Genomic DNA, 26480 nt, shown 5'->3' with positions numbered 1-26480 from the left:
GGAGAAACATTACTGTTTAGTGGGCCACATACCACAGAAGTAAACCCAGAGGCTAGAATACTCTTTGGGATTTGGGACTTTTTTTAAAATTCAGAACAAATATAATGTTTCACATTTTTTAAATGGGGGAGAAGCTGAGCCTTAACTTTGAGAAATATTTCTGTTTGTCTTTTCCATAATGAATAATATTTTTAGACACAAAGCAAACAACAATCAACACATGGCAGCAGATTGACATAGTGCTTTATTGAAGCTGTCTGTAAGAAGGAAAATAATGTGCATCCCTATCATATACATTTTATGTGTAAAAATACTAAGGATGTACAGTGTAAAAAACAGCTTCATGTTGATGGTAATTTGTTGTTTTCACATCCTCGCGGCCTCACTGGCCAGCAGCACTGCATCCTAACAGCATGAGGGACAGAAAAAGGCTGTTTGATCGATCTGCTGATTTTTTCCCACACTGTCTCAGAGTCGACGTCGTCTCTGCTCAGCTGACACGATGCGGAGCAGAGCTGACTTCCACACTACACCACAGTGCTTCAGGGAAACGTGGCCCATTCTGTGAACAGCTGGCAGCTGTCCAGAAATGTCTCACACAACTGTAAAGCTACAGTAGATGGACATGGACGTGAAATTAAGACTCAGTTACACTTTGTAATATTTGTACATGTTTGCCGTTTTTTGTTTGCTGTTTATAAATAAATGCATCTCATGCTTGTTCATGTTAATAATCATGATGATAGTAGACTAGAGAGAAGAGAGGGGAGGAACTCTGTCGCAGACATGAGGTCAAATACTTTCAGAAATCCTTCCAAACACTGGAGCCGTTACTTATCATCTGCATTAAACGCCAGGCGGCGCGCGGCTTGTGATTTTTGGCTGACGCCGTCCATTCATTAACAACGGGCGAGATCAATACAGAGCAGCTGAGGTCTTTGAAAGGATTTTTTTTTTTTTTTTTTTTTACATATTATTCGAATACTATTGGAGTCAGATCTGTTGTGTGATAGATGTACAGTACAAACAGCAGCAGCTTTAAGAGTGAACACTGTCAGTGCAGTGTCAAATATCTCACACACTGTCGATTCACACCAGTCGAGGGCACCAGTAAAGCTGTGAGGAGGCTTAAACTGAACTTCAGTGTCCAGTTTAAGAACCTCTGTTTGGTGAAAACAACTGAGACAAAGTAACCCTTGACAGATTCATAGTCTTTAAGGGAAAAAACACATTGAAGAGGATTACTAAGCTCCACCTTCTCCACTTACAGTAGTTGGAGGACATTTTTTATGATCTCTGACCTTTAAAATCAGCCTCTGGCATTGTTGCTGCCAGTAAATGTATCTGGAGAGGATTGAACAAGGAGAGTTGCAGGGAAAACTTTTCAGAACAGAAGAGGAGACTGAGTCTGTGACATCAGTGGACTTTTCCAAACATTTTACCTCATGAAGACTGACCAATGTACTGAAAACATCCACTGAGCGTGACCCACAGCCCACTCTGCTGTGGCAGCACTGACTTTTCTCTGGCATGTGGGACACAATCACGCCAGTCTCGCCAACTAGCAACATCAGAGCAACATCGAAGTGATTGGTCGTACGTGGAGGGGAGATGCGCTTTAAAAATCCTCGTTTTCTTAAAAACATAAAAAAGCTAAAAATCTTCCTTTAAAGCAGGGCTGAATCAGATTCCTCTGAATCATATCAAAAGTGATGGATGTGAAAGTGCTGTGGCCAAAGCTACAAAGCGGTATTTTATGAACTCTGGTTTCTAATGATTTTGGCGGTAAGCGTGCACATACAGCTAGAACTCCTCAGTCACTCGCAGACCTGGGTCAAATCAAAGCTGAAATCCTTCCAAATACTTGGGAGCGTTTGCTTGAGCCTGTCGAGGGTGCCAGCTGGGTGGGATTCGGCTGCTTCAGCTGTGCCAGACAGGCTCAATCGATCACAGAGAAGTATTTTTCATAAGAGTTCTGAGTGCCACTTTGACTCGGGACTAGTAGTGCGGACAGAGGAGGACTACAGCATGCAGGCCAGCGCCATCCTTTTATACTTTCTGCCATAAAGCGCCTTTGCTAGCTAATAGCAATTTAATGGATGTGCAAGAGTAAAGCATATGGACTTAAGAGCAGCGGGAAAACAGGTAATGTGTCGTATAAGAGATATCTGTAAAGAAAAAAAAAAGGAGGCATTTATTTTTAGAACAAAGTCTGAAGACTTAAACTGCAGTGAAACACGACTACACCCCCTTACTGCTAAACTCCAAAACAAAATGACATCAAATAAATTAAATAGAAAAGAAATTCAAGTTATCCATCAATGATAATAATAAAAACATTCAAATAAATATACTGGAATACAGTTTTCTCTGCCTAATAAGAGCACATCCCCTAGTGCTCTTGTTTTAACCCATGTCATCCAGATATTGAAAGTGTCTTCCACATTTTTAAGCTTTAGATGCAATTAAAAAATTTTAAAAAATGTATTTCCTCAAGTCTGGTGAGTTAATTTTGAGTCTGAAGTGCTGGATGTCAATGTTTTGGTTTTTTTTTATTCTGAGCTAAACCATAAGGCTTACTGGCATTTGAAGACAGAGAAATTTAGGGGATTTTAAATCTTGTTGGTCAGACTGGAAGACATGACGACGCAAACAGACAAAGTCCAGACCACAGAAATGACAGCACACGTTAAAGACAGAGGAGAGCGCAGGAATGGTTTAGTGGTAACCTTAGTGGGGCAATCCTTCTTGCCCAAATGCAAAGAACACAGGAAAACACTGACTGCCCTTGAAAACTCACATTAAGCCTCTTTTTCGACGTTCTCCTCTACTCTGTCTCGACACACTTACAGTAAACACTTACAGTTCAGTAATGAATCTCCATCCTTAACGCTGTACACTCAGACTTCTGTGCTTCACTTGTTTTCTTTCTGCTCAACTTTCCACTTCGTCTTTCTCCCTGAACTCTGTCTCAGCCTTCACCAGCACACACCTGTGGTGAGATTAAACGGGGGGGTGGGGGGCATTTGTGTCAACATCCAATCAGATGAGACTTCACACTAAACATCTATGGGGTAATTTTGATAAAGCTGGTCAAGAGAAGAATCTGTCAAACATTTCTTGCCCCCAGATTGCAGTCAACTATCATCTGTCTTTAATGTGTCCTGTCAGTTCACGGCTGTCACATTTTGGTCACAAAACAACACAAAAACATCATTAAAATAAACAATGGAGCAGGAAGGCGATCTGCTTTCCCTCCTACATTCTTCAGCCATTTTTGTTTCTTGAGGTGCCTTTTTTTTTTAACTCTCAGCCCTAAGAAATAATTTTTATTTTTCTAGAATAATGTAATAACAATAGAAAAAGTTAAATATAAAACCGATGAGTAGAACAATAAATAGAACATATATATATTATAGCCATTGCTGTGATTGGTGTAAACCCATAACTGTTGATGCGTACCTCCTCACAGACCATAATGTCTTTTTGTTTTTAAAAATCTCACAGGAAATCAGCTGTCACCTCACTCAATACGTCATAAATTATCACATTATAAATATTTCATATTGTATCATTCTCGGAGCCTTTCACCTGTACTCTCCCTCTCTGGCTTCTCATCACAATGCCCAACCTGCCGTCCTGGACTTGTCTTTTCTCACACTATGGTGACATTGTTCCTGCTTGAATTTCCCTTTCCTGTACAAACACAGAGGAGCACAGCTGCGTGTGGTTCCCAAAGCCATGACAACAATATGTCACAGTAAAGCTTTCCATCATCAATACTAAGTACCGCTTCCATTTTGGGACAGAAGAGATCTAAAGTTTGGGAAATAAATACAAAAAAAAACTTTAGGGGAGAACATTCAAACCAACCATTTTCCTCTAATTTTCACCTCTGCGGTGACATATATCAACCACCTTACACTGCATTATGGGTAACGTAGTAAAGCTCATGATTTGGGAGCTTCATCTTTCTGAACTGCTGTGCTTTGAGGTGCGTTCTTCAGCACAAACCCATAATAGTACCTTTCACACACACACACTCACACACACACACATACATGACATCCTGTCATTATCTTAATCTACAGAGTTGATGTGTATTAGCAGTACATTAGGAGTAGCAACACCTGTTCTGCAGTTGTACAAGCATAGACATTAATACAGGTGGTTGATGTGTTGCTGGCGCCTGTATAATGATCTGCAGCATTAAGCTAGTAGTGTAGCACCGGGTTTTAAAAGTAGCAGTAGTAGTATAGTAGGAGTAGGAGTACCTGTAGTAGTTGTAGTAGTTGAAATAGCAGCAACAATAATGAATTGCACTGAGCAAAACCTGAGTCAAATCCTGCTTGACGCCATGAGGTGTGTAGGATTCTGCTCAATGCCAGGCAGCCTCAATCAATCCCAGAATTCTTTATATGAGGATTTGAAATCAGACCCAAGTGTCTCTTTGAGTCTGAGTTATCTGTCTGTGTGTAAAAGCCTGAGATACAACCGGGAACGGCAGTTTGGGTTTGAATGACTCAAAATGCTGGATATCTGTCCTACAGATAAGAAGCCACAAAAATGTTAAAAATGCATCGGCTGTTGTCTAACTTTATCAGAAGTGTGTGGTTTTTTTTTGAGAGTTTGGCAGGACCGACACATATCAAAGCACAGCAGGCCACCGATGATGCTCCTGTCTTTAAAGGGACATTTTGTAGTAACTGATCACATCACAGTTTGGATCACCTAGTAAGGGTTGCAGTGCAGGATTAGACACTAATTTAGCCTGTAGGTCCTCTCTAAAAAGGGAATCACACAAAAAAAAGAGAAGCAGACTGGAGAGGTGAAAAAGAGAGGAAGAGGAGAGGAGAAGAAGAAGGGCAAAATCCTTCAAAGTCACGGTCGTTCTGGGTCGGTCCAAAGTTGTAGGTCTTTTTGTCCCACACTGATGACCTCAGAGACCAGCTGTGATGATATCACTGTGACTAAAGTTCATTCCCGCCCACTGGCAGAGTAGGAGAACTGTGGGAAGTGCGGTCTCCTCTCGTTGTCCAGACAGTCCATCCCGTCCTCGTCAACTGCAGAAAAATATGTATTCAAAGGTAATCAAGGACTTGGTTACTTAAAAGGATAGTTTTTATTATTTGAAGTGTGGTTGTATGAGGTACTTATTGGAGATAAAGAGGGCAGTGTACTGCTATGGACAGGTTCAGCAACAAAGCATATTTTAGCCACCTAAAAAAAAAAAAAATCAATATCTGTTTAAGTGTACACAATATTAAGAATATCTTCACTGCTGAACCTTGCCGTTAGACAGCCTTTTCTGCTGAGAAATCGCCACTATATAAGCCAAATACTGCTCTATCCAAACAACCAGACTCTAAAATCAGTAAATTTATGTTGCATAGCATGGGAGCTGCTGGTGTTCCACTGCCTTCGTCAGTTTGTTTGTGTTATTGTTGAACTTTCAAAGTTGTTTTAAAGGAGTTTTAAAAGGATAGCTTGGATTTACTGTAGTGTAAACTAACAGACTGAAGCAGCAGTAGACTGACAACTCCCAGGTTCTGCACGGTAAACGTAGTGATTTTTGGACCATTTTTTAGTGGCTAAAATACAAATTTGCTGCTGTCCTTGTCAAGAGCAGGACATTACTTAACTCCCATCATCTGCTGTAGGTAATACACCAACTATTAATAAGAACCTCATACAACCCCACTTCAAAAAAATGCAATTTGTCACTTTTAAGTCCAGACTTACTAAAAGTCAAGTTTCAGTAAATATAAATACATTAAATCAAATAGGTATGGATTTTCAGGTTGATTTTATCATCTCATAATTTAATCAAACCTTACAAGGCATTGTGTTGGTGGTATGTTATTTAAACACAACAAGATTAAATTAATGAGTGTGTCTTTGATGTGCCAATCTCCTGCTAACTAACTGATGTGCGACCTACAAAACAAGTGGAACCTCACATTAGTGCAGAGAAACACATCGGTTCCACTCATGCATAATTCAGTGCCGAACATTTTGAAACCAGCGTCTTTATTTCAAAAGCCTGTGAAGAGCTGTGTGTGGCCCGAGGACTATTACCGAGACACTTGAATAAACAGACAACAGCACTTTTGAGTGTTTGTTCCCTCAGTTAATTCAAGTGGAAATGTCTCACCCGAAGAAAGAGAGGGAGCACTGATAGATTGTTAAAAACGGCAATTATTAAAGCGATCCAATATATGAGTAAAGAAGCTGAATTTGATCACTAGCTGGCGCTTTATAAATGCAATCTACTCAGCGTGCAGCAAACACCTTTATTAACAATGATCCTTTGCCGAAATGTGAAACAGAAATAAAGTATAACAACTCAAACATATATAGCGCATTCATTTTTTGGTGGGATGTGTGCTATTTTAACAGTTAACATGTAATATTGAACTCCTCACTGCTTGATAAACAAACACTCTTAACCACAGAATTAACGTTTTCTTTTCACTGTTTATTTCTATATTTCTGTTTGCAGCTATGTAAAAAATGAAAGTGAGATGTCGTCAAGTTTTAAAGTGCGAGAAAGAGAGAGAGCGACAGAAGAGACTCACATTTCTCTGGTGGAGTGATTGTGATGGTCTGGGCTGTGAACTCCTCATCAAAGTATCTGGTGTCTGTCTCCGACGTCACCTGAGGCTTGAAGGGGGGGACCAGCTGAGAGAGAAAAAGACGTGAGTAGGACACAAAGGAGAAAGATTAGAGGTCACTGAATACTGTGTTCTAAACTACAAAGCAGCCGCCTGAAGGACATCACACCCTGGTTATCACAAAACTTCTTGCAGTTTGGGTGGATGAACAGTTACACGGCAAACACCATAACTGCAACATCCAGACTTACACTCCCTGTCAGAGGACCTGTGTTGCATGTCATACTCAACTCTCTATCTCTCCACACATTTCTTGTTGTTCTCTGCAGTGACTGTCCAAATGAGGGCCAAAAAATAATCCTTAAAAAAAAAAAAAAATCCTGCAGTTGAATGGGGAAAAAGGCAGACAAGCAACAAGAAGGGTCTGTGGATTTTTGTCTTAATCCCTTATTATTATTGAGTTATTATTGATCCTGACCTCACTTTTATTCACACTTCGGCAGCATCACCAAAGTAGCCTTCCATCATCTCAGAATTTAAAAAAATGTGTGATGCTTTCTGTCTCAGTCAGATTGCACTTGTCCAGCTAGATAACAACACAGTAATGCCCTGTAAATTACTATCAAAGACACTGAAAATCTTCAAAATGCAACCAATAAAAACAGAATTCAATCATAACTGTGTCACTCTGATTTGCAAACATCTCCAGTGTTTTGTTGTTTTACCACAAGGAAAGGAAAGATAGAAAGGAAAGGAAAATTAACAATAAAAGGAAAAAGGATGGAGAAGAGAAGAGAAGAGAAGAGAAGAGAAGAGAAGAGAAGAGAAGAGAAGAGAAGAGAAGAGAAGAGAAGAGAAGAGAAGAGGTAAAGAGAAGAACAAAGAGGGAAGAAAAGGGAAGGAAAGAAGAGGAGGATGTGAAGACCAGGAGAGGTTGTAGAGTGATCCAGAGAGGAGAGAAGAGACCCAAGTGAAGGAGGAACCTCAGCACCTGTCTAACATGTATAGGTGTTGCCACACAGGACCTGACTTACACTCTGTGGTGTCATAGGAGCAAACACATGAACAGACTGAAGACCTCCAGGATACAAGGTCACACCTCTCCATGATGCTGTGTGCTATACTGCTGCCTGCCTGTCTGTTCTGATGCACACATTATGTGTGCTCATGTGTGATGTATGCATGCTAAGTTGTGTTAAATTAGTTAACCAAAAATACAATTATTAAATTAAAGGCATGATATGCACCATTTTTCTTAAAAAAATAAAAATACACATACTCAAAAATAATACCTTTGTCTGCAGATCTGCAGAGCTCCTAAATTCTGCCGGCATTTTCCCTCCTTTCCTGTGCTTGCGACTCAACAATTAACTATATTTCTGGTGTGTTACAAACAGCTCAGATGAATCTTACCGATTCTACCTTTAAATGGTAACCTCAGAAAATCCTTATATACTTCATTAGGCAGCACGAAACAACGCAGTTCGCACTGCAAACATACAGATTTACCATCATGGTGCTCCTTACTTTTTTATCATAGACATCCTGCCAGTCAACACCAGAGAAGAAACTGTGTCTCATTATTTCCTTAGCATCATCTGGTCCTCCACCGAGCCTTAAAGAGAAAAGAGGAGAGGAATGTTATGAAACTAAACTGAGACATTTGATTTGTACCAAAACGGCAGGAAAATGACAGAAGTGATATCAGAAGAAGTGATTAAGAGATATGAATTACTTTATTTCGCAAAATAACTTATAAAGTAGAATAAAAGTGAAAAGAACTCCTGCACACAGTCTCTCTTATTGCTGGTATATACATGCTGGGTAAATTATCCAATCAGAGGCCACGGAAATTAGGTCAATTGGTGAATGAAACACCATGTAAAGCACACACTGCCATCCAGGTAAATAAGTAAAGAGGGCGTCTTTTTCCTAAACTAGAATTACTGCCTCACAGTTGTTTGCCTCTGCCAACCTGTAAAGTTTCAATTTACATCCATGTCTGTCCAGACTCATATAATGTATGTAGTGAAGACTTACTAAGGTACTAAGTGTATTTTTTTGGCAAAATGGAAGTTGGCATTGCATTGGTTTGCATGATTCCAGTGAATAATTTCCAGTGAGAGACATGCCGTCTTCTCTTTAAGATTGTTTTTTTAGAGGAGCGCTGAGGACTGACAGAGAACTTCACAGGAAAGGGATGCACATTAGGTCACAATGACCTTAGTCTCGCACCTTAGTCTCTGGCTCCATGCATACACATTCTACTATACGGAAAAAAAGAACGCCCTGCCTTGTTGCATTTCTTTAAAGCAATCACAAACTTGTTGGGCGGCGCTAAGCTTAGGATGCAGCAACGATGCTGCTGCAAAATCGAGGGGGAACTTGTTTTGGTTTAACATCTGCACAACAGGAGGTGAGCCCTGGCATTAAAATGACTACATCACTGCAAAAGAAATAGTAACAGCTGTTAGCTTATTTACATTCGTACCATTAGCGTCCCAGGCACTAATTTGCCGTTTTCAGCTTGTAGGTTGCAGCTTGGAGATTGTTCTTGTTTTCCGGGCACTTTGAAAACGCAGATAGCAGGCGCTGCGATACTGCAGCAAATGACAGGACTTATATCCGCAGCGTGCATCCGGTGTGTCAGACTACAGTGACCTTGAGCTTTAAGCTTGGACTGCCAAAATCTGAGGTTTGAAGAAATTCCAGTAAGGCCTTCTTGAGATATTTGGGCAACAAGAATGGGACGGATGGCGAACCCAAAAACATAATGTAACACATTTAAAAGTGATCATATCCCTTGTGAAAGTTGTAAATAAATATGCCAGCAGTAGGAAAGACAGTGCTTGAGAATTTTAAAGCTTTGCTTCATTCCTGAGTCCCTTTGTGTGTCCAAAATGTAGCAACAAAGAAATGAGGAACAACAATTATTCAACTACAAACCTCCTCCCTCACCATCAATTTCCGACTTTTCTGTCTATACTGTCCACACACAGTTACCTACACTAAACCTCGACACACACACACCGTTTGTTGGGGTCTTTGATGAGCAGCCCTGACAGCAGGGACTTGGCGTCGGCCGACAAAGTACGCGGGAACTTGATGTCCTCCATGAGGATGAGCTCGAACAGTTTCTCATGGTCCTGGTTGTAAAATGGCAGGCGGCCGCACATCATCTCGTACGTCACCACACCCAAACCCCACCAGTCTACTGCCCGACCGTAGTCGTTGTCCTCCAAGACCTGAGGAGAGCAGAGATTCACAAGTTCTGCTTTTTTAAATGGGACAATTTGTTTTATTGGACATCTGCTTTTGTTCTGCATTTCTGCGTTTATTTTATTGGACGACACGGACTGCCCAAGGTGTTCAATGAAGAGACAGATGAGCGAGGAAACACAGCGAAGAGGAATCAATGTGCCATTTTGCTCAAGGGGAAAGTAAAAGCAGTAAAAGTAGTCAGACAAGAACAGAAATGGTGGCACAGATAACAAGGACTGAGGTGAAGACGGGCTCCCCCCTCATCTCAACACACAGAGACACACACACATACAGAGGCAAACATCATGGGATGGCAGGTCTTCAGAGGCCCCTGTTACAGTAAGGGAGTCCGTGTGCTGGCGTGGCCCACCAGATGCCCCCTCTGGTCCCTGCCAGCTCTCTCTGGCACACTGATCCTCTGCTGGCAGACACAGAGAAGAACGTCCCTGGATGGAAAAGGCAGAACAGCCCGCAACATGGGTCAGGGCCAGTCCAACCTCCAAGCTGGCTAGCACAGGTACTGTACTGTGGGCTGTTGTGTGTATGTGAGGAGGGGAGAGACGTCCTGTGAAAGAAGTCGCTCCCGTATCAAAGTCTTGTGTCTGGGCTGCCTTCCTGCTCCTCTTCCCTGCCTGCTCTCCTTGCGCTGTCCTCTCCATCCTGTCTCATCCTGCCTTCTCCGTCCTCTAATCATGTCTTCCCTCACTCTCTCCTTCTCTTTCATCCTCTCATGTGCCTGTTCACTCACCTCTGGAGAAACGAGGAAGAGGAGGAAAAGGGAGGCAGATGCAGGAGTATTTCAGGTACTGTTGAGGCCCTCATCAACATAATAAGCTTATTAACATGATGAGTGTACATGTGTGGATGTGTGTGTGTGTGTGACTGACAGACAGACAGGCAGGACTGGAGAGCAGCCAGAACAGCATATGTTGTACATCTCGCCAATAATAATAACATCTCACTCACTGTTAATAATGGACCAGGCCGGGTGGACGTGAGCTAACAGACAGGCTAAATACATGGACGCAAACATGCACAAGCATACTCGCACAAAATAGGTTTTTGATGCAACTACCATACATTACATCTTAAAACTATAAAGTAAACTGCATAATATAAAAACATACAAGTGTCATAAATATGTAAACAGAACAGGTCAATTAAAATTGTTTGACCTGTTTACCCAAACTGCAGAATGACAATATGATGAAAATACATAACCAACAAAGTAGGACTGTCCCTTGACAGCTGAAGGTTCAAATCATGAGTCGGAGACCCCGCATTCATCTGAGATTCTTTGTGTCTTTTCTATTCTTTTTCAGTGAGAGTGTAAGGAGAATCATAAATCTAGTTTTACATTATCTGTTGCACTTATTCAAAATGACAACATTTGCTGATGGTTAACGGATGAGACAAGGTGAATCAAGTGGTGATCCAACAGTGTAACAGGCTGCAAACTTTACACACTGAGTCTCAAAATCACCACAGACCAAGGCATTAAATTGTGAGTCTTGGTCACTTGGTTGTGTAGGCAGATATAAGAGTTTAGTGTGGCACCAAACTTGGGGGGAAAAAAAGGAACAAATCATCGAACATTTGTATTAAACAGCCATCTGACAACAGTCGAGCAAAGTCAAATTGGCTTGGGGCCACCATGAAGTTGTTATCTCACAGGGGCACTACTGCAACGTTCAAGTGGTGCAAGAAAGCACAAGATTTCTGAAAATGTACTTTTTTGTTTCCCTTACTAAAATATTTTCGTCATAAACAAAGACAAAACAAAACAAAACAAGCAGTTTCTGTAAATTTGTATGTACATTAGTTAGCCATACATGGGACACAAACTCATTACTTTGAATTGGTTGTTACTACTACTACTACTGATGAAAATGGCTAGCTGAGAATTGTTGGTCTTTGGTCTGTGTTTTAACCAAATGCCACAGATTATGGGGTGAAAACTCAAGCTTTGTCGTGTTACCAATCATAAATGTCACTTGATAACTTGCTAATCTGCTCTGCTGATAGAGAAATGTTAAACAAGCTCCTCTGGATGTAGAATATCAGCAAATTACAACATGCGATCCTTCAGAAAAACAAAAATACGATACTTTTTAAAAACTGAATTGTGTTTCCATTGTATACAATTTAAAGGCTAATTTAAATTGTTATGAAACAACTAGAAAAAATAATTAAATTAAATGATTTTGCAGGACGCAATATATTATTTTTTTTGACACTATGTCATAGGCCAGAGGGAGGGGGCGAGGGGTCTAAAACCCCTGACTTAAACAAAATGTCTATTGAATCTGTCACTCAATAGCCAAAAATTTTCTGTTTCAGTCCATCACAAGTATTAAGGGTTATCTTGATACTGCAGATCAGGAATCCTGCATCTCAAAGTCCACAATTACGTGAGACAGTTGCTATGATTTACAGTCATAATGAAGGGTTGTAAAGGCAGGCAGGTCTTAACATTTAAATGTCAGATGAAGGTTCAGATAAGGTTTTGTCATACAAGCTCAACTGTAAATGATGTTAAATGCCACTACGCAGTGAGACCAGGTGAAAGCTAAATACCAAACAGCTGCCTGTGTATCTCCAAAACAGCTCAATAGCACAGAAAAGCCGATCATTAACTGACTGAGCTCACACACTCGACACTAAACTGCTAATGATGCAGGCGGCTGCTTCAGTGTGGGCAAGTCAACATGTGCGTGGAAGTGAATAAGAGAGTTATTAGAGTTATTTTATGTGTGAGTGTGTGTGTGTGTGTTTGTGTGAGAATTAAGCTGGTCACCCTGTTGGCAGCTGCAGAGAAGAGCTGGGGGAACTGAGCACGCCGCCAGCTCCAGATATACTATTGATTGGTACGGCTGGAGGGATAACACTGGCTTAGACTGCTGGGAGACTGTCAGGCACACACACACGCTCACACACACACCCAGCAGATGGAATATTTATCCGCCCTCATCAAATTCATAAAGTTTTGAGAGTGAGGCAAACTAGGAGATGTTTGGTGCTGTTTCAGTGCCTGCACCTTGAGGAGGGACACACACACACACACACACACACACACACACACACACACACACACACACACACACATACATATATACAGTGTGCTGTTTATGAAATTCAGAACAGCTTACAAGGCTGTTTTCGATGCTGATCTACAGGGCTGTGTGTTGAGTCTTTGTACAATACGCTACAGAAATGTATACAAATGTAAGCTGTCCAGTTGGGCATGTATATGTATGTGTGTGTTAGTGTAAGAAGATGTCTGTGTGTCTGTGTGTGTGCTTGTGTGTGTCCTGGGACCAAAGAAAGTGGTGGCAGCTCGGTTGCAGGCAGGGAGCAGATTAATCCACACAGAGCCAGAATGCTGCCCCACAGCCCTAGGCATGGAGGCAAGGGAGTGTGTGTGTGTGTAGTAGGGGTGGTTATGTGTGTATATTTTAGAAAGAGACAGGACAAATAAATAGGACAAGACAGAAGAAGTAACAAATTAGATAAACCAGCAGGAGGGGAAGGGAGGGGAGCGGAGAGGAGAGGAGGGGCGAGGCGAGGCGAGGAGAGGAGAGGAGAGGAGAGGAGAGGAGAGGAGAGGAGAGGAGAGGAGAGGAATACAAAAGAAGAGAAGAGCTCTGAGGGAGAAGGTCTTGTCCTGTCCTGGTCCCTGTTGGAGCAGCCATGTGGCAGTGAGATGCTGCTCGCGGGACGGGGGCTTTGGCAGCCTGGACAGGACTAGATGGGACGGGACGGGCACACACAGCCTGTGGCTGTACCAGCCCAGATACCCAGCAGGCTACAGAGAACACAAACACACACACACACACACACCACATACACTCGGCACAGTGAACATACACTCACATATTGTTGGTGTCACGCAGAGACCTTCCATCTTCAAAGTGTCATCATTTGGAAATCGGTTTATGTTGACACTGTTTTGACATTCTGCTGTGTTTTACTAATGGCTCACTGTGCTGCTATGTTTGTGAGACATTTACAGTTACAGTAAAAAAAAAATCACAATGCCCAACATATACAACATATTACCAAAATAAAAACAAACACACACAAATAAATGGAAAAAAGCCCAAATCCATCCCCTTCAACACTTGAAAAACAACAACAAATAGCCACAAGGAAATGTGTCAAACACAAAATATGAGAAAACAGAGAAAAACACTCTCCATGTGTTTTCTCTGATCCTGTTCCATCCCTTTACAAGGACCGTACACTGCTTATTGTTCATTAATCCCCACATTAATCTTTTTTTTTTTATTTTTGACTCTCCTTGAAACAAACAATAACACTTCAGTCTCATGCTTTACAGGTTGACTGGAGAATTATTCACTTTACACCGTTGTACTGCTGAAGTATTTGTGTGTGAGTTCCTTGAGGCACACAGCAGCAGACACAAACCCTCTTTATTCACTTCATATCTGCCCTTTTCACTGACGGCAAACACGGGAACTGTCTGAATTTCACTCCTGTAACCCTGAAATATTTTCTCTCCCTTCTCATCTTCCTCTGTCTTCAACCCCCACCTCCCCCTTTCTCTTTTTAATCCCGGCTACTTTGCATCTCTGTAACTTGGCTCCGAGCAAACTGTGTTATTTTTACACGCGGGCGGGCGAGCAGAGCGTGCGGGCGGGTGAGTGGCGGCGGCGGTGGTGTAGATTTCCAGGTTTTTTCCGAGCACCTTCCTCCAACCTCGCCCATCTGCCGCCATCTGCCTCGCTTTAGCCCGCACTTTCTACTGCAATCACACACACGGCACACACGCGTGCACACACACACATAAATGCACACAGACGCACATCCTGTGAAAAATAACCAACAGCCTCCAATCAGCTTTTGGCACGCAAAGGAAGGGACTCTAAAAAAAAGCACAAAATGCTGCGCCAAATTGTCCTCCATACTTTTTCAAGTGGGATATACACTATGCCTCTCCCCTCCTGCCTTCATCTCCACATCTACATCGCTCTGTCTCCACCACCCACAGTCCTGCAACGCTCTCGCCAGTTGATCTGCTGGCCTCCAAGTGAGGCAGCGCTGATGGCTGGACAGCGGATGGCTGCAAAAAAAAAAAAACTATTACAAGAATGTAGTTGTGCGTGTGTGTGTGTGCTTGTATACTGAATTCAACAAACACTCTCATTCACACGCATGAGCTGCATATTTACTGTTCATCTTGATATTATGGAAAGTGTTCGCTTTGAAATCCGCGAATGAAATGTACATACAGAAATTCCACTATAAGAAGGTTTCAAACATCAGAGTCCTTACAAAGTGCAGGGTATTATGGGTAAGGGGTTGTGAGAGAATACCTGGATCATCACTTCATGACTTAGAGGTCTGGTGTATGTGTGTATTCCACAGATGCTTTTATGTACTACACAGCCTCAGTCAAGCTGCTCAGTTCACTGAACTTAACATACACTCCCTGAATTTTCTGTCATTTATCAACTGATTCATGTGATTTATAAAGCTTCAACTAGGGCTGCAACTAACAATTATTTTCCTTGTCGATTAATCTTGCCATTATTTTCTTGACTGATCAATTAGTTGTTTTTTGTACAAAATGTCAAATATGAGTGAAAAATGTCAATCTGTGTTTCCCAAAACCCAAGGTGATGTCCTTGTGTCTTGCTTTGTCCATAAGCCAAAGATATTCTGCTTACTGGCAAGGACTAAAGAAACCAGAAAATATTCACATTTAATTAGCTGAAATGAGAGAATTTTGACTTTTTTTCTTTAGAAAAAATATTCAGACTCATTAACTGATTATCAAAATAGTTGACAGTTTATCGATTAATCTATCATCAATTGGCCACAGACTGAAACTCAAGTTTGATGTTGATTTTATATTGTATCAGTTTGTTTTGTGATTAACAAATATTTAGGTTGATTTGAGTAAATGAGTCATGGATAAACAGTGGTGGAGGACATATTCAGATCCTTTACTGTTTACTAATAACACACTGTAGAAACTCTCCTGCAAGTAAAAGTCCTGCATTAAAATCCTGACTTAAGTACATATATTATCAGCAAAATGTACTTAAAAAAAAAAAAAAAAAAAAAAAAAATAATATATATATATATATACACAGAGAGACAGAGAGAGAGAGAGAGAGAGAGAGAGAGAGAGAGAGAGAGAGAGTTTTTATGATTCTCCTGTGAAAACTATGTATCTCAAAAAAATAAAACTTCATGGTTTCAGAAAAACAGCTTCAGCTTTATTGTGCATTTTACAGCTAATCTAAGAGGGCTTTTAAATTGTTTATTTAGCTTAAGAAATGGGAGAATTTTCTCAACCCATGAAGGAACACTTAATCCTTAATTTCATTAGGAAAATTCATATTTAAAATGATTTTTTTTAGATACATGTTTTCACTGGAAAAAAAGGGTATGAAAAAACTTAATCTGAAAAGTAATTAGTAACTAAAGCTGTCAGACAAATGTAGTGGAGTGAAAAGTACAATATTTGCCTCTGAGATGTTGTGGAGTGTAAGTATAAAGTTGCACAAAATGGAAATACTATTTCAGATTTGTACCTAAGTGCAGTACTTTAGTAAATTAAACTTAAACGTAGTTACATTTCACCACTGTGGATGACTGCTACATGATGATATTTGTACTTGTATATGATGCATGAAACTGCCATACAGTACAAAATACATCCTGTAGTAGTGACAGTAATGTGAACTGATTCTGAGAAATGTAACCTTTAAGTTGATGCTCATATTTAACACTGAATAAAAGGAACAAAAAAGCAGCTGGCATTGCAACACATACACGCTGGCCAACGAGTTTCTATTTGTTCCTCTTACTTCTCTGAGGATTGTCAAGCCACATAGATGTGTTCCATCTAACAGTAGTAGTAGAAGATGCCGTGACATTATGTTTCACATTATGCTTCATACCCTACTTTTGGTTGTTTGTAAAGTTAGACACCAAAGAAGCATTTTTACTGTAACTTGCTGCTTGGTGAGTAAAAAACACAGCAAGAAGGAAGAGGGTGACAAAGTGGAAAGATGTAAAAACACTGATCATAAATTACTTCAAGTCATCAAAGAAACATCTTAAGAAGACAAAAAAAAGAGTAAGAGAAAGAGGGTGTAGATATTCAAGGCTTGAGAGAAAGAAAAACAGAAAAAAATAAACAATTAAATCTAAACAAAACCAGAGAAGAAAGAAAGCAATAACAAAAAAAATGAGAAAGTTACCTCAGGTGCGAGGTACTCTGGTGTGCCACAGAAGGTCTTCATGGTAGCAGCGTCTGTGATGCCCTCCTTGCAGAGGCCAAAATCTGTGATCTTCATGTGGCCATCTTTGTCCAGCATGAGGTTTTCCAACTGGAAGGGAAACAAAATACACAGCAATTCCCACAATGCAACTTTCACCAAACTGTAATTCTGACATTGCATTTCTTGGAGTTACATGAAGAAGAGAACTGGCTTGAATTCATCTCGAGAGATTTTTTGTCAAAGGTTTGAAATAATATTTAATTCTCATAATGACAGAAAATCCACACAATACTTTACTGCTTTGTGAATTGACTCAAATACTTTCCTCTGAAGAGCAGAACAATGGCAGACGGGTAAAGAAAACCATATTGCCTTTACCCCACATAGCGGCGGTGCACACACTCAGACACACAAACTCGGAGTAGAGGAGGGAAATAAACTTCAGGCAAGTAGTGAAGCCACTCAACCTTTTAATTTTAATGGCTGAAGTGTTTTTCTCGCTCTCAGTCTGCTTTTTCTCCTTTCTGTTTTCTTGGATGCTGTGAGCAGGGCTGGGGCCAAGGCTGCCAGGCAGACGCTCAGACAGAGCCATCTACCTCTCTACCTCTGTGGCATCAGCATCCCCCCTCCTTCCCTCCTCCCTCCCTGCATCCCTGCCTGCCTCCCACGCTTCTTTACTGCTTTATGTCTGTGTGAGCTTGTCCCTGTCCCTCTCTTTAATTACCACACATCCTGAACCACTCCTCTCCTCCTGGATGAAAAAATAAATAAATAACTCTTGAACACAAGAGGTAGGAGGGGAGCTAAAAAAAAAAAAACAGAAAAAGTTTCCTCTCAAATATCTGTTCACTCCCATCCAGCCTCCCATCTCTGTTTGTGTTTACCTTGAGGTCCCGGTACACAATCTTGGCTGAATGCAGGTAGTCGAGAGCTGAGACGATCTCAGCGCCGTAGAAGCGCGTGCGCTCCTCTGAGAACACCCGCTCTCTGGACAAATGGAAAAACAGCTGCGGGAGAAGGAAGGAGGAAGAGAGAGAGGGTGAGAGGGAAAGAGGGAGAGGGCGGGGGAGAGAAAGAGGGGAGAGACAGCAGGGACGGCACAGCAATAATTACTGATTTATTGGAGGAAATTAGCACAACACAAACTGGCTGCCCGCACCATATTGAGATGATAGATAGTGGAGGGGAGGGTGTGTGTGTGAGGGGAGTGCGTGGAGAGGGGCTGGGTGGGGGGTGTCTCGGAGGAGGGCGGGTGGAGGCACTCGGCAGCTGGCGCCTCATCTAGCGGCCCCCCCTCGCCGCGCACACACACACACACATTCGCATACCTCTTCCACGTTACCCTCTGGGCTAGGTTGGCACGGTGCTGGCGTGGAGTTCGGCGATGGGGGCCAAATCAAGGGTTTAATCAATACACCAGTCTAGTTAAAGACACGCCGACCGCCGCTGCCGCCACCGCCAACACCACCAACGCCCCCCCCCCCTCCACACCCAATCTCTCCCATCCCAACAGCCTCCAGTGCAGCACTCATTAGTGGCCTAACTGGCCTTGCCCCCTGAGCCTCCATCTTCATTTAGTCCATTCTCATATCCATCCCTCTCTGTTTTTGGCAAGAAGTTCATTTTCATACTTTAAAGACGATGCAAGTCTTTTTTTTTCCCCAGGTGGTCTGACCTCCTGTTTCTCCTCCGTCTTGCTTTTTTATCGTTCACCTCACATTCCCTTCTCTCCCCAGCCATCAGTTGTCAAGTTATCACTGTCACACAGCTACACATGTGGCACCAAAATGACACCAGCCTTCTGTGGCGCACCAGTCAAGTCCTACAAATTACCCATGAGGCCAAGGGGCACACATCTCCCCATTAATTGTTCAGGGAGGTTTGCATATGGCCGCTGGAGTGATGCTCACAGACCACCTTGCTCAAATGGTGTCCGTGTGTAATGTGTGTGTGTGTGTGTGTGTGTGTGTGTGTGTGTGTGTGTGTGTGTGTGTGCGTGTGGTGGGGGTGCAGTGAGATGGGGTAACACGACAGGTGGGCCTTCATCAGTGTACTGGCAGCTGTGACTGTGGCAGGTTTGTAATGGGTTGTGTGTGTGTGTGTGTCTGTTTGTGAGGCATGTTTGGTCACAATTTGTCCGTTGAGGTAAAAATTTGCTGTGTGTGTTGTCTAAGTATGAGTGTGTTTGCTGGTGTTTCCAGTGTGTGTGTTTGCTCAGGCCTGGCGTTGGCTGAACTGCCTAACTAACTGGGAGGGGAGCAGGTGACAGTTACACTGAGGGAATGAACCAAGATTGCAAAAAAACGGCCCGATTAAAAATCTGAGAAGTGGAGAAGTGGGGGAATCCAAACTCATTTCATCTCCGACTGTCATCCTGGCTATATCTGCCCCATAGGTGTGTTCATAAATAGACACAAGCAGGAGAGGGATGAAATAGAAGGGAGAGACGAGAATACAACCAAGACTCCAGTTGGTTGGCAAATTAACTGTGTTAGAAAGCAATCGAACAGTCTAACTTCAGCCACTTCTTGAATGTTTGCATGTATTAACGTTCCTTTCCTGCATTACTGTCGCAGACTCACAAGCCTCCAATTACACCATATTACGCATGTAAACATTGTGTATTTATCTGTGAGAGACATTTATAAACCAAGACACGTGTTTAGGACAAGTCTGCCCACTGTGGGGCCTGTGGGCCAAAGCTGGCCCACAATGAGGTTCAATTTGGCCCACCAGATGTTTCCTGATCATTTTTTATTTAAATTAAATTTAAATAAAGTTCATCCTGTTTTATTATTTGTGAGGTTCTTTAAAAGGCAACTCCATCTGCATTCTTCTGGTTTTTCAAGTTGAAACACCCAGTCAGTCGTTAGCAAAAAGCAGTGACGCATGTTACAGCGCTGATCCCCTCCCTCCTTCAACCAAAGGAGTTTACATGTAGCAATATCATCATGTAGAAACCTGTGTTAAGTCATGTGGGGAAATTTTTTTAGGAGGGCTTGGGAAAATAACGTTTTGATGTTAAAAGTTTGACCACACAATGATGAACTGGACACCATTCACTTACATTGTTTTCCCATGAAACTCCAACAGTGTTTTGTGGACTAACAAAATAAATCCGACCCTCAATCAGTATGAGGGTGAGTAGATAATGACTGAATTTTCATTTTTGGGTGAACTATCCCTTTAACAACAAATTACGATGCAGCAGTAATTCCCAAATGTAAGATTGCCACAGCCCAATTTGAAACTGAAAATCTTATGTGGGCCACCCAAACTTTTAATTACAACTCTGATCAACACACGTGACTAAGTACGAGATATGGTTAATGTGTTCATCAAATATGGTGTAACACCTGTTAAATTAGGTCAGACAAATGCATGGAATTTAAACTCCATGTCTGTTTTTTTATTTGCTCTGATTACTAAAAAAAAAAAACATAAATATTGTATGGTATTGTCAGACTTACAAAGCTCGAACATTTTCTGTATTTATTTCTAATGACCTCTGATAAATTATTATTATTTCAGTTAAATATTTACTTATCAACACTGAGAGAAAAGAGCAAAGAACTGTATCGTTATAAATACTGATTTTAAATACTTTTAAAGATGTAGCCATAACCAATTTTCTGCTTCCTGTTTTTCAACACAGGCTGTGCTGAAACTCAGACAGTTGAGCTTTCAGCAGAATAGGTGGTGCGCCTAATCGCTGTCAGTTAGTGTGGTGGATTTGTGGTTCAACTGACTGTTTAAAGATGGGAAACCACATATAGCACAACCAACATCAAAGTGTGTGTCTGTATATGTCTTACCTCTCCTCCATTCACATACTCCATGACGAAACAGAGGCGGTCTTTAGTCTGGAATGAATATTTCAATGACTGAAATGAGAAACACACAGACACAGATCAACATAAACACATTTTTCATAACTGAACTTGTCAACAACTCATGTGTGTCACAAACATAGCCCCATTTAACAGTTTCATCAGTATTATTAAATGTATTAAATGTGTAAAAAGTGTATAACTGATTCAAATTATCCCAGTGGAAAAAGTAGTATACAAGTGATTGTTACTAATCAAGTACTAACTACCATATACCATTATGTATTTATTGACAATTACTGTAACAGCACAGGCATAACCAGCTGCACAGAGACGACTTGAATGGTATAAAATACTGTTTCCAACTTTGCAAGATAATGAGTTATGTATTCATTCTCTACATGCAGAGCACACTGAAGTGAATGAGTGAACGTTTTTGTACGCAGCAAGGTGTCTGGTCCCATTCTAGCTAAAACAGCAGGAGCAACAAAACGTGATCATTCATAGCTTCAAACAGTTTATGCCTGTATTTGCTTATTCAAAGCAAGTAGGTGTGTGTCTCTTCTCTTTGGAGGGAAAAAGCTGCTAAACAAAAGAACAGTTGGTTGGAGTCTTTGTGGCTGCAGGTGTGACAGGGGTAAACTCAGATGTGAACTGTAATTGCTCTCACAACTGTGTGTGTGTGAACATTCAAGTGTGTGTGTTTACAGCCAGTGTGACAGAAATGAGCTGCAGCTAATATGTGTATGTGTACATCAAAGACAGAGTGTAAAACTAACAGATGTGGTTCGTTAAGGTACAACAATTCGGTGTCTAACTCATAATTAGCCTCGAGAGACTGGGGTATGTATGGGATCAATATGCTCTGTGTGTGTGTGTGTGTGTGTGTGACATGCACTCTTACAGATGTCAGTACATTTGCATATGCACATATGTCTGACTTAAAACCATTTGTTTGGTGTACTTACGGTGAGAAAAGGGTGTCTGGTGTTTTTCAATACTCTGCTCTCTGTGAGTGTGTGAGCCACCTCATCCTGCACAGATGAACATTTTCAATCAAACAACTACATAAGGAGACAGTGGAGGAGCACTTCATGAAATGCATTAAAACATCAGATACTGACAGATAGTGCCGTGAACTTCAGTTCCCTGTGGTTGATTTAAAATACAGTAAAAAAAAAAAAAAAGATAGAAAGATTGAACAGTCTCGACCAGACTCACCTTGGCTATGATGACTTCTTTTTTAAGGATTTTCATGGCATAGTATTTCCCGCTGGCCTTTTCTCGGACAAGAATCACTTTACCAAATGTTCCCTTTCCCAGCAGCTTCAGGTAGTCAAAGTCACTCATTGTCTTTGGGGAAGAAAACACAGGAGGAACAGTGCCAGTGATTCATTTATGCTTAATGTTGAAGAGTTGTACCAAGTTTGGATACTTTTTTTCATTGATATCTTGATTTGAGGAATACAATTTTGTTTTCTACAAAACCATTTTTTCCTTTAACAAAAGAATTCTGAAATGTTAAATGTTGTTTACAAGCCAGCAATAACACTGCAGAAATAAAAAATAAAATTACCCAAATTTTGATTTCAATCAGGAACCATCTGATCAAATCAACAAGATTATTCATCTCTGAAATATCTGATGTCAACTTTCTCTACTTACTTAGTGCTACACCTCATTAAATACCAAATCGTGTTGGGCAAATGTGAACGAATATATATGTAATAGGCTGAGTTCATCACCTGTTGCTTTTTGTTTCTTTGTTGTTGGAATTTTTATTTTATTTGGCTAATTTAATGATCTGCCTCCAAAGAATGAGTGAAAATTGCTGCTATGAGACAAACTCTAATTCCGCGAACTAACCCAGTAACACAAGAGGCCAGGTGAGGTTTTGAATTAATTTACTCTTGCTTTGGTTAAAGAGTGAAAGAGAGAAAATTCAGAGGGCGTACAGCTGTATTTTTCTGTTAAAATATAGAACATGTGTGTATAGTTTATTTTGTTTATTTATTAGACTAAAAAGCAGAGTGCTTGTGAAACAGCAAAGTTGCTGCACACAAACCTGCGGAAATATATTGGGAATACCTGGTTGGAAAATTTTCACTCAAGCCTAGTGCCAAAAAATTTTTAATACCCTGCTCTACATCAGACAGAGCAAAAGTATGATCATTTTTGTTGATCTGAAAATTACATGCTGCAAAACCTTTATAGTGTGGGGTGTAAAGAGCATTGGAGGCTACAGTGGCCTCTAGCTGTAATTTAGAGTGTTTCGTTTCCTTGTTGTATCTACTATATGAATTCTCCATATGTGGCCTTTGCCTTTGATACCAATCATATTTACAAAAGTTATTTTGCATGACTGCTTTTATTTGCCAGAGCACTTTAATTTGCAAAAACCAATTTACACCTTTGTTGTCACAGGGGCTATTTCATGTTGGCACAAACCTGTGACCGAGAGGACCATTTTTAAAATTGCAAGCAGTCAAAGATAATAACCCATTACATGACAATGAACAGCTGGAATCATTTCTGTATTTTGATTGTAGAGTGCGTGAGAATGAGTATGTGTTTGTACGTCTGTGTCTATGTCACATGTTACCTTGCGTTTGTGGTGTGTGGTGGAGATGTCCATCTCTTCCTCGACCATGTTGTCGATGTTGGAGGTGGGGCTGCACTGGATCCTTTCCTCCTCTTGTCTCTGCAGCTTGTCAGCCACCATCTGGATGGCCTCTGTCCACTCATCTCTAAATTCACAACATACAACAACAAGTTTAGGGATGCACGGATATCTACTGACAGCCATTACAGTTTAATTGGATGAAATGAAATCCATTCTTCTTCCATGTTTGGAAGTTCATGCTCAACAATTACTCATTTCAGCATCTGCAATCATTCTGAAAATCGATTGATCATTTGAGTAATTTTCAGGCAAAAGTAGCAAACACTTCTGAGGACTTGATTTTTCATTACTTTTAGGTCAAATAAAATGATAAGCTGAATATTACTGGGGGTTGGACTGGTGGCCAAATAAAAAAAATAAATAAAAAGCTAAATACGCAATCGTCTTGGGCTCAGGAAAAATGTAACAGACATTTTACACTATTTCCTGACATTTTGTGTACACAATGATTTGAGAAAATAATTGTTAAAGTCATCATTAAAGGGCATATGGTTCAAATAAAGATAGAGGTATTATTTCAGGTCTATATAAAGGGCTTATAAACATGAAAACACACTCAACCCTATATACTAAAAAAAAATGGGAAAAAGAGGGAGGAATAGATATAACGAAGGAAGAGTGGATAACAATATGGGTATATCAATGGAAATGTAGCAGCTCACAGAGTCGAAGGGAGTTTGGCTGGAAAAGCCTGATAAGATATTTCATTACACCTTCCCTCCCCAGCTTGCTGAAGAAATTGTGGAAATACAAATGCAAATTATTATCATGTTTTTTGGGACCGTCATGTTATTAAAATGTACTGGAAGAGAATACATAATGACATACAAGAAATTTTTGGAAGTCACTTGCCTCTGGAAAGTAAAATTTTATTTTTTTGGACTCATGCCCGATAGATGGCCAAAGAGAGACAAATATCTGTTTAGTATTTTGTTGGTGGCAGGCAAAAATGCCCTTACGAAAAAAATGTCCTTCACGTGTGAGCCCAACTTTGAACATGTGGATGGACATCACAATGGACATTTGCAGGATGGAGAGAATGACAGCAGATGTGAATTACAAGTGGGACCTATTTGTCTCACGTTGGAAGAAATGGATGGACTATATAATACCACGCAGGCCGGACTTTGACACTGCTAACCTTAGATAATACACTGTCTGTATGTAGCAGTAACCAAATCCTACTCCCTATGTGTTAATGTTCTTGTTATGTATTTCTTTATTTTTGTTCTTTTTGTCCTAGGAAAAAAAAGGACATTCAGGCTGCTACTCTGTGACTAATAATTGAAGTAGATGTACATACTACTCACTGACTAGTGACTACTGTCACTGAATGTCAAAAAGTAAATAAAAAAAAAAAAAAAAAAAAGAAAGTCATCATTACTTGGAGCCCTAGCTATGTTGTTTGCCTTTAACCAGGTCATTGTTTTGCAAGTCACAAGTAAGTCTCAAGTCTTTGACCTCTAGTCCCAAGTCAAATCCCAATACCTAAACTTTGAGATTTGAGTCTTAAAGAAGTCATTAAGTGCTCTTTACCAAATGTAATGCATTTTTAACAGCAGAGATTCAACTTACTTCTTTATGTGATTTCAAATGTTGAATGAAGTTGTAAGTTGTTGCATCTCCATAACTTTTTGATCTGCACGTTTTGCGTACTGCAATTCATTTTTTGAGGACCACCTCATAGGTTTTGTATGTGAACAAAATTATCTTAGATATTATTCTTTCCAACTAGAGCTCAGTAACAAAATGTTGCTGGATGCTGTTGGGATTGGTTCAAAGTGCATCTGGGGCCTTAAATGTCAACTTGTTGGGAATGAACAAGCACCAGTTGATTCCAGAAATTAAGTGAAATGAATGGATTAATGGCACACTTTTGGAATAATGTACTTTAAATCTTTGAGCTTCAGGGAAGGTATCAAGTATTTTCAAGTCAAAAGGCTAAAGTCCAAGTGAAGTCAAATGTCACTGGTGTTTAAGTCCAACTGGAGTTGCAAGTCTTCCAGGTTAAAGTCATCAAATTTGTGACTGAAATCCAACTCATCTGAACTGATTTCACATATCTGCTTTTAACTCACTGCTTCAACATCATTCCAATAAAGTCTCAACAAAAATTGAACATTCAAAGATTTGAAGCAAAGGCATCAGGCTTTAATTTTATAGAACAGGATATTGTACAACTGTTCCTGTTATTGTTGTTGTTGTTACTGCCCAAGTGTTGTACCTAGTGTTGGTCCAACTTTAAAGTGCTTACTGATGGAACAGTATAATACATACGTACATACAATAATGCACAATTGAAAAGATTCCAGGTAACAATACATTACAGGTGTCAAATGTATCAGTTACAGATTCTCCAATAGGATGGTGAGTGCACTTATTTAACCAGGTTTTTAAAGGCGCTAAAGTGTTTTCAATTAACATAAACACCTATTTGTTCAGCAGAGAGGAAACATGGTCAACTAGAGAATCAACCAAATGAGCAATGATCATGGAGCAGAACTAATGCCTACCAGTCTGTGCATGTGTGAGTGTGTGTGTATGTGTGAGAGGGTTTGTGCACAAACGCACACCCATGCATAGGGGAAACAATACATTGTTGTTTGCTAACATTGTTCCTCCCCATTGACTTTCCATTAGTGGTGTTGTTCAACATCTGTTGAGAGAAAATGTGTGTGTTTATGTACGTATATATCGGTGTGTGTATAATCATCATCTGTAGCAGAAGGCTAGCCATGCATCAGGATGTGCAGACACGTTAACTGTACTTAACGATGATGAATATAATTGTTTATACACAGGGCCAAGCTTCTCTCTGCTCTGATAGAGAAGAGAA

At 40.6% G+C, this 26480-nt stretch overlaps 1 protein-coding gene across 2 annotated transcripts in view; it reads right to left on the bottom strand.

Moving 5' to 3' along the window:
• Positions 1–226: 226 nt before the first annotated feature.
• akt3a (AKT serine/threonine kinase 3a) overlaps positions 227–26480 on the bottom strand; it is a 72391-nt gene continuing 46137 nt past the window's right edge. For both annotated transcript variants that reach the window (XM_084735932.1, XM_084735931.1), the window contains exons 5-14: positions 23564–23708; positions 22183–22314; positions 21930–21995; positions 20947–21015; positions 18016–18138; positions 17111–17239; positions 9645–9859; positions 8142–8229; positions 6579–6681; positions 227–5063 (exon numbers count right to left, since the gene is read on the bottom strand). In XM_084735932.1, coding sequence (XP_084592058.1) covers positions 4978–5063; positions 6579–6681; positions 8142–8229; positions 9645–9859; positions 17111–17239; positions 18016–18138; positions 20947–21015; positions 21930–21995; positions 22183–22314; positions 23564–23708 — 1156 coding nt within the window. In that variant the 3' untranslated portion in view covers positions 227–4977. The remainder of the gene's footprint in view (positions 5064–6578; positions 6682–8141; positions 8230–9644; positions 9860–17110; positions 17240–18015; positions 18139–20946; positions 21016–21929; positions 21996–22182; positions 22315–23563; positions 23709–26480) is intronic.

This window comes from Lutjanus erythropterus, chromosome 14 (genome assembly GCF_056507025.1).
Source record: "Lutjanus erythropterus isolate fLutEry1 chromosome 14, fLutEry1.hap2, whole genome shotgun sequence".
NCBI classification, from domain to species: domain Eukaryota; kingdom Metazoa; phylum Chordata; class Actinopteri; order Lutjaniformes; family Lutjanidae; genus Lutjanus; species Lutjanus erythropterus.
Note: the sequence above shows the minus strand (reverse complement) of the source record. Positions and strands in the feature narration are given on the sequence as shown.